General features: G+C 43.4%; 2 protein-coding genes across 2 annotated transcripts; both read right to left on the bottom strand.

Annotated features, from left to right (window-relative positions):
• On the bottom strand, positions 1 to 1,131 carry kera (keratocan). Its single transcript, XM_068755390.1, has 2 exons — positions 270 to 1,131; positions 1 to 170 (listed from the first exon to the last, which is right to left on the bottom strand). The coding sequence occupies exons 1-2, from the start codon at positions 1,129 to 1,131 to the stop codon at positions 1 to 3; spliced, it is 1,032 nt and encodes a 343-aa protein (XP_068611491.1).
• Positions 1,132 to 5,660: 4,529 nt separating this feature from the next.
• lum (lumican) lies at positions 5,661 to 9,262 on the bottom strand. The gene is made up of 3 exons (XM_068755282.1): positions 9,194 to 9,262; positions 7,377 to 8,255; positions 5,661 to 7,105 (listed from the first exon to the last, which is right to left on the bottom strand). Exons 2-3 carry the CDS (start codon positions 8,248 to 8,250, stop codon positions 6,951 to 6,953), a joined length of 1,029 nt encoding a protein of 342 aa, XP_068611383.1. The 5' UTR covers positions 8,251 to 8,255; positions 9,194 to 9,262; the 3' UTR covers positions 5,661 to 6,950.
• Positions 9,263 to 11,102: the final 1,840 nt, after the last annotated feature.

Raw genomic sequence — 11,102 nt, 5'->3', positions numbered from 1 at the left:
TTAGATGAAAATGGACGTCAGGAGACGGAAGCACAGGACGACATCCCTGGGAATTGGCGGTTTAATTTCATTGCCATCCAGTCTGAGGTAGCGCAGTCGAGGAACACTCTCATTGACGGAGTCGTCCAAAGTGTCAATAGAAACGGGGCAGACGTTGGAGCCGACCACCGCTGTAAAAAGACAAAGGACAAAGGCGTTACAGATTTCACTAAATCCCTTTCAACAGATGCATAACCTGCACATATATCAAGCGGAGTCTCAAGACTTACCTTTGATATTGTTGTGGTCGAGGTGAAGGTGCTCGAGGCCTGAAGAAATGACGGGAACCTCAGTCAACTGATTGTGGGACAGCTGTAAGTCCAAGATGCTGGACACATTAAACACGTTTTTGGGGATCCCATTGCTGCTGAGCTTGTTGTTGTTGAGCCTTAAAAACGCCACTTTTGGTAAACCTTTGAAGTAGCCGGCTGGGATCCTCGCAATGTTGTTGCCGTCAAGGAAAAGCTGGGCGGTGGTGGACGGCAGACCAAGAGGCATGCGGCTCAGCTGGTTCTTGGCCAGGTTGATTTGGACCAGGCTGCTTAGACCCTTCAGGTTCACTTCAGTCACGGCGTCGTCCATCAACTTGTTCCCCTGGAGGTCCAAGAGGTTAAGTTTATCCACGCCGACAAAGACACCAGCAGGGATCTTGGAGATGCGATTGCGAGCGAGACGTAGTTGTTCCAAGCCCGGTGGTAGAGGGGACGGCACCGAAGACAGAAGGTTGTCATCCATGTACAGGTGCGCCAGGTGAGACATTCCGCTTAGGGCCTCTGCTTCTACTCCCTCACTTGTGATTTTGTTACGGTTCAGGTTCAGCCAGCGCAGCGACGTGGCATTTCGTAGGGCATCTGCTGACAGCACTTCAATCTGGTTGCGTTGAAGGTAGAGATACCAAGTGTGTGGAGGGATTTGGGGAATGCTCTTTAGGCCTTTGTTGTCACAGTAGACGGCACGAGGAAAGTTGGGTGGGCAGCGGCATTGCTTAGGACAGGCTTGCAGCTGTGCCAGATATTCTTCATAAGGCATGTCCTGGCTGAGAACGGTCCCAACCAGGAACACAATGCAAAGAAGGCTTGGGAGATGTGCCATTTGACTGCCTCACCTGTGTTGGAGAGAGAAAGACAAAATGGCGTTGTCAACAGCTGTGGAATGAGATATGCAGAATGGGGTGGGGTACACCTCGGACGTGTCGCCAGCTCATCGCGGTGCCACACAGAGACAGATTCATACACTACGGATAATTTGAAGTCATCACTTCACCTAAACCCGGAGAAAATTCACGCAGACACGGGGAGAACATGCACGGCTGGGATCCTCGCAATGTTGCTCTAACCACTACACCACCGTGCCGTCCCCTTGTACAATAATCTCATTACCTTTACATGCCAAGACAGCCATGTGACCGGTTCTTTCCAGGTCATGCCAATAAACAAGTAAAGCTTCAATAACAGGCTGCAGAGCCAGGTCAGTTTATATTGCATTAAGGCAACAGCAAAGCTTCGACCGGAACGTCGTGCATGCCGGTTGTGAGTTGCATGCAGTTCAACGCGTGCCTGTTTCAGTGCCTGATGCGCTCGCTATTTGCATTCTTTTCCGTGGGTTGTTGCAAATCAATGAAAAAGTCAGCACATATGTTTTGGGCATATGCTCATGCTTTCTTGCTATGTATAAGGGTCAGCGTACCGTATGTGGAACAATTGATCAAAGAGTGACTCATGCTTCTGTAAAGATTAAATACCCAATCACTAAAGTCGAAAGACAATCTGCTGAACTACCATTTTTGTCAACCACAGTATCAGCTTCTCCAATCTCCAGAACCCCCCCCCCTAATCTTACCTTAAAGTCTGCCGGTTCCTCCTTGGCTGGGTCGCTTCTCTGTGCCTCTGACTTCCCTGTATTTGTACCACTTCTATTTTCATTCAACATGTGCCAACCTATCACTCAGCGTGACATCAAAGCTTCTCTTGACCAATCAGATTCGCCTCGGGTCAAACGTGGTGTGTCGTGTGATGAGCCTTTTTGGTGCTTGAGGCTTGACCCACTTAGAAACAGCTACGGATTCAGGAGGATCCAGTGAGAAGCCAACAAGCTTCTCTAAAATGATTTTAATCACATGATTGATGAGTATTTCGATGATGTCAGATTTAATTGCTGAGACGGACAGCAGGTTGTTTGAACCGCACTGCTAAAGCTTCCAGTCAAAAACATTGCCTTCAGACATGAGATGTAATGCTGTTATTGAAGGGAAATCAGCCTTAATCTCCAGGGATTATTTTGCACACCGTTTTGCAGACCTCAGCCAGTGTCAGGTGACCTTTTGAACATGCCAGCATGAGCTTGCACTAATTTCCAGCGATGACGGCAAAGGCTTGGATGCTGGATAATCCCAGCTGAGTTGTGTGAGGATAGAAGCAACACTTATCCACAGACCAACCATAAAATCCCATTACAGATAATCTCGTTTTTGCCAATGTGCGTTTGTGAACGGTGTTCGCTCCCCGACACATGATTGTAATCTTGTGTGATCAATTACACCTCCAGAGCCGTGCGTCAAAGACTCGATAAATCGGGCACATGTTTGCATAGATGATTATACAGTCCTAAAGAGACAGACATCTTTATCTAATAAAGATAGTTATTTATATTACTTGTTGTCAAAAAGTAAAAGATGTCAGGTTAGAGATGTCAAACGGTCGGCTAATCAACATTAAAGCTGGCATCATTCTTTCTACTCTATGTAAAAAAAATAAAAAAAATGCAATCCATCGATATGCATCCTGATAATGAGGCATTCTACTGTAATTCACAAACTAAATAAAATACAACATTTACAGTAATTAAACTCTGGTTACTTCACCTTTTACCTGTTCTAAACCAGGGGTTGGTGAAACAAATACATCACAGCTCCTTTCTCTCAAACAGATTTATCTTTACCTGCTTCTCCAACTGCCGTGAATGATCTGCGTGCAGCCGGGTGACCTCCTCTTCCTCCTCTTCCTCACGGATGAACTCTGATGGTTGTCCCAGCTCTGATGTGGTCAGCGAGCGCTCCAGCACAGGTAGCGTTACATTCTCCTGCGCGCTGTTGGTTTGAGGATGCAGCATTTGTTGTTGGTGGGAGGATGATAGTGTGTGTGCGTGCGTGTGTGTGTGTGTTGGGATGCCCTTTTAGAGAGGGGTGCTTACTTTTCTACCAGCCCAGCTGGTTATTTTTCCTCCCACCTCTCCTCTTTTTTTTTTTTTAAGACATTGAAGTCATCAGCTTTGAGGGTTAAACTGCTGTCACTCCACCCAGTGGTTTTCAGCGGAGGATCTGCTGTTGGGACTCAGCGGGGCTCATAGTCACATCTTGAACAGTGTACCCAGTGTAAATCGTAGCACTGAATTTGTGAGCATGTTTGATGAAGATGAGGTTCATTGATTTGCTTGCTGGTGTTGATGAGAAAATATTTAGCTGCTGTTTCCTGCTTTAAGCAACACTTAAAAACAAATAGGAAGTGATATGCAGGATGCGAGCTCACTTTCATTAGACACACGATAAACCTTGGAAAATTGATCCTTCATTCTTTTCCTGTTCGATTCTGTAGCACCTCCGCATCTTCTTGTCCTCCTTTTCTTATATCAGCTCCATGTGTGTCTTACTTGAGGCCTCAAACCGGACATCTGGCGAAGAGAGACGTACAACAGATGGCTTGCCACAGATGGCTTGCCATCTGTTGTACCTTCAGCTTGAGTTGAAATAATAGAAGAAAGAGAAATAATTTTCTAGATCAAGGTGCATAAAAAAAGCCTGAGATAAAGAGAACAGCTGGATTGAAGCATGATGATCATTGAAGTCGGGCTGCCAGCCGTGTCTCAAGCAGGACACTGTATGGCTTAGCTCTTTATAAAGGACTTTATTGTGCAGCCACGGGAAGCAGGAGCGGTTCCAGAGGAAGAGGAGGAAATTGTCTTAAATTGAAAATTGGTACAAATGACTATATAAAAACATGTGAAATGTGAAGAAAAATGTTAAAACAAACATGCAGCATGTTGTGATGGTACTGGAAGCAAGTAGACTGATATTATCTTTACCTCCTGACTTGTATTGGATTGCATAGGGAAGTGTTGGGTAGATTAATTACCTTGCAGCTCCTACAGAAACACAGACTCGTGCTCCACTCACAAAAGTGGGTCAAAATTCCAGCACATGGTGCATTCAACAGGTGTTTAGTTCAGCGCACAGCTATGCAAAGGTGCACTATACCGTAAAAATAATATTCAGCACAGATCCAAAGACATAAAGTTTGATACTTTACCCATGAGTCATGCTGTCAGCACATTTATGCAGCACAAAAGTTAGTTTTAAAAGACGTAAGAGAGGATTGCGCTGGAGCGTGCACCGCGTCACTTCTCTAACACATTTTTATTTGCATGGTAAATATTTTTTAACTGCACTACTTTTTATAGCAAGTATAGCTAAATTAGATTTATTTCTAATCATTTTGAAAGCTAGCAATGGTAATATTTCAAATCTTTTTGCTGCTGTCCTCTCAGACTTTCTGGATAGTGAAGAGTCATGGAACACATGAGCAGGAAATGAATTGCAGATGTTTTTTGTGATGATGGAGGCAGATTTTGTTCCAGTTAAGTGAACTAAATACGCATCCGCTTGTTTGATCTTTTTAGAATCTCAGTTAACACAGACAACTCTTCAAAGTAGAGTTTGCACGGTAAATTCAATGCAAAGGGTGTACTACCATGTGGCAGCAGTATAAGCTGTAATAAATATAAAATAACTTCTGCTAAAATGTTTTTAAAGGGTTAACCAACATAAAGCAATCTATGAAACCATTTATTCTGTGGGAGAAAGCCGGTGGGAACCCACGTAGACGCGGAAAAAACAGGCATCTCCCACATGGAAAAGCTTCAGGTCTGGACCTGCCCTCCTTTGTTTTCTAAAAAATGCAAAAACCTTCGATGATCTTGTAAGAATCCGCCTTAAAAATGACTCAGCATTGGCCATAATAGAAAGTTTGAGGTGATGCTTTGAGAAAAACGATGATGATTTTCTCACATTAAACCACAAATGTGGTAACGAGATTCTCTGACTGCCCAAATATGCAGACAAAAATCCATCTTATTAAAAAAAAACCCCACTGGGGTGGACTTTTCCCAAATGAAAGTTAAATTACTTGTGTGGACACTACACAGTGAAACACTAAAAAATAACATTCTTTCAAATCATCAGGAGACGTTTGCGGTTTCCGTCTGAGACAGATGAAATGTTGAATTTGCACAGAAAGCATCTTGAAGCTGCAGCACATTGTGTGAAAACCCTGCAACCCCTGCATCCCTCCAGGACCAGCAGTCGCGCTTTCTCGCTCTGCAGCTCCATTCAAACACAGGACAGAAGAACGATGGTGGCTTCTCTGTCATTGCTGTGAAATCTGAGAAATACAAGATACAGTCGCAATACAGTTTTTTTTCTTCTGTCTGTAAATCAAGGAAACACATTAAGATTTATCCCCAAAAGACTTGGGTCTTAAATGAAGATGATAGATTGGCTCAGTCATCATCTAGTCATGCCTGTTGTAATGCCCAGGCGGAGTCTGAGAGAAGACATCTATACTGCTTGATATATTGCATTATTTTATTTTGCATGCAGAGATTCGAAGAGTACACCCACACATAGGTACTTCATTTAGTACTTCAATAACACCACACCTCAACTGGTGTCCCTAGAGTACCTAATGGATGTAAAAAACAAATACTATATATATTGTGTTATTCCTTAGAAAACACAAAGTGGCAATAAATCTTCTTAAATGTAATTCTAATTAATTAATTATAGCAAGCTTACAAAGCAATATCATACAAATATGTTGAAAACTTATTTTATTCAACTGTGTCTGGTTTCCTCACATTAAATCCAAGTGACTGAGTCGAATGGCCACAGAAGAAATCAGGATGAAACGAAAAAACTACCTGAACAGATTGGGATATCCCGACGACATGACTTTGCTAACAGGTGCCAAGTTGACTTTGCACTGCTAAGAAGTGCTTGTTTAACACGCCGAAGCAGCAATGTAACAATGGAAAGGGCCTTAACTGCAAAAGCTGTAGTTTATTATCAAAGAGCGTTACCACTGGTTGCATGCAAGGAATGCAGGTGTATACAAGTCAGCGATGCACATGGCAGCAGACAGCTAGGGACTAGGTAAAGAAAAGGATCGACTTGTGACTTCTACAGAACATTGCGCTAACATTTCAAGCTTTAACTGAGCACAGTCAGGGATATGATACCAATGTCTTTTAATCAGGTGCCATTACCTCTGTGTTTCTTAAGAAACACAATGTCCTTCTTAAATTTTGGATTGGATGGAGATTTCTGAGTTGAAGACATACATATATGTATGTATATTTAATGTATATTTACACTCAGTAACGTTTGATAGTGATGGGCTTGAGTAAATGACATTGGTATTTTCATCAGATCCACTTTAATTCATTCGCGATGTTGAATATCTAACAGCTATATTACATTTGTTCATCATTTCTCACATCAGACATGATACACTGGAATATGAGTATGCAGTCTTATGTGCTCGTCCTTTGCACAGCAATGGATTAATTATTGTACCAACATTGTATTATACATGCTTAACACTAGAACATACAAGACAGAAAACAAAATGACACTACGACTGAGACAATGGAGCCGTCTGCGTTGTGTCCAAGTATAAGTTTGGAATGGTTAAAGTGTGTGATTTATTATGAATTAGCCATTCCTAGAAATTTTGGCTATTACATTTTTATACAGCGTGTAATTGATCCCCCCCCCCCCCCCACCCTGCTTTTATTTTGACCGTTAGCTAGATCCTAATATTTTAACTGTCATTCTGCTTGTTTTATGATAAGCGAGGTTCTTATTCAAATATTATATCTGAAGCTTGGCGCAGGCAATTGGAGGTTTCAGGGGGCATGTTGCGTTGCGTGATGTTGTTGGCATCGAGGCGCAGATACTTCAGTTTGGAAAAGTTGGTGATTCCAACAAACTTGCAGAAACTCGCCAGCTCAAACTCTGCAAAGAATCAAAAATTTGGAGATTGTTAGCGATAAAGAGACAAAACAATACTCAAAGGTTATCGCAGTTCACTGGTACCATACTGAAGGTCACTGTTTTAACAAGTGGTTCCCATCATCAGTTTTAGTATGTGCACTGTAGTATTGAGGCTTCTCTGTGTGATCAATGGCGATAATTATCAAAGAAGAAAGGCAACACATCCACAGAACATGTAGAACTGACTTTGTAAAGACGGTATCATGAATCCACTGCAGAAATGTCTACTCACTGCTTATCTCGTTGGCCTGGAGGTAGAGTTGCTCCAGCTGCTCGTTGATCTCAGGGATGGACTGCAGCTTGTTGAAAGACAGGTCCAGCTCCACCAGCGTGGTCACATTGAACACTCCAGCGGGGAGTCCAGAGTCCACCAGCTTGTTGTGGGCCATCCTCAGGTACTGCAGCGCAGGCGTCTTGCTCAGGTAGCCCGCGCTGACGCTGTCAATGTCGTTGTAGTCAGCATAGAGGATTTCCAATGAACTCGGGACTCCGGCTGGCAGCTTCTTTAGCTTGTTGTGGCTCACATCGAGGGAGACCAGCTTCTTTGGCCCTTTGAATGCCCCGGCAACTCCGTCGGAGGTTAGCTGATTGTGCTGAAGGTAGATGTAGGTCAAATTCTCCTTGTCAGTCAGGAGTCCAGATGGGAACTTGGACAACTGGTTTTGCATCAGCTTCAGCTCGTCGAGGGACTTTGAGGGAGGGACCACTGGCTCTGTCAGGTTGTTTTGACTAAAGTACAGCTTTGTTAAGGCTGTGAGTTTGTCAATTGTGCCCTTGGCTATCTTAGAGTTGGTAATTTGGTTTTTGTCAAGTATCAGCCAGCGTAGCGTATCAGTAACGTTGTCAAACACACCTGCCTTGATCTCTTCTATCTGGTTGTTCTGCAGGTACAAGTACTTGATCCCTGTTGGGACTACAGGAACAGCTTTCAGCTTGCGGCTGTCGCAATACATGGCACTGGGGAAGCTAACTGGGCAGTCGCAATCTTCATTGCAGTTGGGGCCTGAGGGTCCTAATATGGAAGCAGGCCGGTATTCATAGTCATAATACTGGCACAGGGCCAGACTGACCAACATGGCCAACAGGGGTAGACGGAGAGGAAACATGGCTCCTGTGGATCCGACAAACAAAAGGGAAAAGGAGGAGGGCCATGGAAGGAAAAGGTTAGCGCAATCAAGAGCTGCAATATAATTTAGCAGAAAACTGCAAACAGAAATAGATATAATAAGTTTGTGTTTGTGCAAACCTGAGCCAAACTAAAGGGCAACATGTATGTTCATGCAAAGTGCTACAAAATACCATTATGTTTGATAGATAATGCTAGAAAGATGTTGAGCTTGCTCCCCACATGCACAACCACATCACCGCACCCACCGCCCAGAGTATTATATAAATGGTCAACAGTTCATGATAAATGATTTGAGGACCAATCAGTTCTAGATTCCTTGATTCAATTATCCCTATCCAGCCACATCATTACAGCTGCAACTTGAGGCTGCTGATCTATCAGCGATGATAGACGATGATGTATATAGTTCTGTATGAACCAGCGATGGGAACAATAACGCAACACAGATGTTCCACGATTACGCAATACATATGCATACATAAATGTCACACTGCTCTTCAAACTAAAAGAGCAAAAAGCATCAGAGTAAACGCACGGCGTGGGGACCGAAGACAGAGATGTAACTAGTCTAGGACATCGCCTTTGTAAAACCAACAATGCAGAGAGAGAAAGATTAGACTGATTCATTCCAGACTCATGAAAAATGTAGAGAGAGACTGCATCCAAGTGCAACAGATGGGTTTCCAAACTCCAAAGTTACTGGACTCGATGCAAACACACTGGATCTAGCATTATATATTTACCCCCAAAACAAGGTTCCAAGCTTCTAACTTTTACCGCTTTTCATGCACGAGTATTCTTGGCTCGTTTGTTGCAGAACTGAGCCCTTGTTAAAAACCCCGACATCTGATAATCCCGACCAGAATAATGCAGCAATAAACCATTCAAACAGAAATCCATGTCTTCACATGCAAGTTTACCTGGGCTTCTCTCTCTTCGTGTGCATGGGGTGGAGGGCCAGTAGGTAAGAACAGTGTGGTGTTCAAACCCTGGAGGTCTCTGGAGAAAAACACAGAGGGAAGGAGAGAGAGGGGGGAGGAGAGAGAGAGAGAGAAGATGGAGAAACAGAGAGGGGAAAAGGCAATGGGGAGGAGGAGGGAGGCTTCTTCAGCAAACCGAAGTCAAGGCTTCATAGAAATTGAAGGCGTCATCAGTATGAACGTCTTGGGGGGGGGGGGGGGCATCATCTGTAAACTTCTGGTAACTCACTTCGAGCAGGTGCAACAAGGAACGGGAGCATTTTTACCACAAATGTGCCGTGCAATAGTGCCAACCTTCTTTTGCGTCGTTAACACCCTTATGAACTAATGCATTCAACGATTGCCCCACAGTCAACTCTCCCAAAAGTGCGTGGGCAAGCAAAAGCCCAAGCTTTAGATTTGGGTAGAAAAATCAACGGCGAAGGCGAAGTTGTGTCTGGAAAACCGTTCAAATGATCTCTGGCAGCCGTTTTAACCCAGACGTCGGCTGTGAAGGAGAATAAATTCAGCTGTAACTCCGCAGCTGCGAATTACGGCTTTGGAAAATCTGACAGAAAGGCTACGAGCCGGCGACAGAAGACTTACGTAACACTTGACACAAACATTTTGTTCTCTCCTGCGTTTAAACAAAGACGACTAACTGTAGGCGAATGCAGACTCAATTGGTCCCACATGTCTTTGCTGTGAATTATTCTACTTCTCACTCTCTCCCACAGGAGTCAGAATTTGACTTTTAGACGCTAATATATACAAAACGGGAGACAAAGAAACTTAAGGTATCACAAGATTGTCTCATTTGAAAGAGGTTCAGGTGATATAAAGGGCCAAGTCTTCCTCCCATTTGTTGGTGGGCGTCCATCACAGCGTCGCAGGACGCCTGAAGTCGACGTCTGGATTTCATTGGCTCCTCGACTTTACATACCATTCATAGAGGTCATCCTGGAAGCTTTCTCAAGTGTGGAAAACTTTACTAGCCTCACGTTCTTACACAATAAATCTTTGGGTGGGGTCTGTGGCGATGCGTCTGGCCCTCCTCTGGATCATCATTGTAACATAAAGGAAGAATCCTTCTTTGACTCACGAAGTATCTTAAACATTTGTGAGAAATTGCAACACAAATTGCGCATTAATTCCAGAAGTCTAAGAATTATTCATTCATTTAATTTTTATTTTAATCAGCATGTTTTCCATTTACACATTCAACAAAGCCGACATTACCCTTAATAGAGAGTTGCGTTTGTGGCTGCCTGGCAAACATTAACACCAAATTGACCGTTTGTTGTTTTGTGCTAGGTGTTAATGTGGTGCTTATTCCGTTTGCTAATTAGACTGCTACTACTGCTGCAAGAAGCTGTAAACAATGAACTGTAGCAAAACTTGAGGACCATAAACACACATTTGACACACAAAAAAAGCTCCAATACACCAGAACTGCATGGGACTGAAAAGACTTTGAAATAATTTGACATTACATATTAATACAGTTATTACAGAAGAATGTTTTAGATGGTTTACTGACGCAAATGACCGAAATATCGCCCTCAATGCCTTCTGTCCCGGGATATTTAATTACTGGAAACAACAAAAAATGGTCCAGACACAATTAACATTTGTGCCCTTCATCAGTAAACCACCCTAAATATTTATTCCTCTGAGGCTTCTGGCAGCGTTTGTGTATGAACCCAGACTTAAGTTGTTCCAGACAGTCGCTCCACTGGAGGCTGAGCTGCAGACATTTCGCTGTTGCTCGTTGTTGCTGTGCTTCTTCTTCCCCTCGAATGTTTTGATGGCTGCCATATGCATTCACATCCTTTCCGTTGGGCCAGCAGATTTTGGCTTTCAACTCCGT

The sequence above is a fragment of the Brachionichthys hirsutus genome, chromosome 22 (genome assembly GCF_040956055.1).
Source record: "Brachionichthys hirsutus isolate HB-005 chromosome 22, CSIRO-AGI_Bhir_v1, whole genome shotgun sequence".
In the NCBI taxonomy this organism is placed as follows: domain Eukaryota; kingdom Metazoa; phylum Chordata; class Actinopteri; order Lophiiformes; family Brachionichthyidae; genus Brachionichthys; species Brachionichthys hirsutus.
This window is presented reverse-complemented; position numbering and strand designations above follow the sequence as displayed.

What these genes read in the sequence shown, in the direction of transcription:
- lum (XM_068755282.1), bottom strand. Translation starts at nt 8,250, where the DNA reads ATGTTTCCTCTCCGTCTACCCCTGTTGGCCATGTTGGTCAGTCTGGCC. An exon ending in CCAGGCCAACGAGATAAGCA is followed by an intron (nt 7,106 to 7,376) that starts GTGAGTAGACAT and finishes GATTCTTTGCAG; the next exon opens with AGTTTGAGCTGGCGAGTTTC.
- kera (XM_068755390.1), bottom strand. Translation starts at nt 1,131, where the DNA reads ATGGCACATCTCCCAAGCCTTCTTTGCATTGTGTTCCTGGTTGGGACC. An exon ending in CGACCACAACAATATCAAAG is followed by an intron (nt 171 to 269) that starts GTAAGTCTTGAG and finishes GTCTTTTTACAG; the next exon opens with CGGTGGTCGGCTCCAACGTC.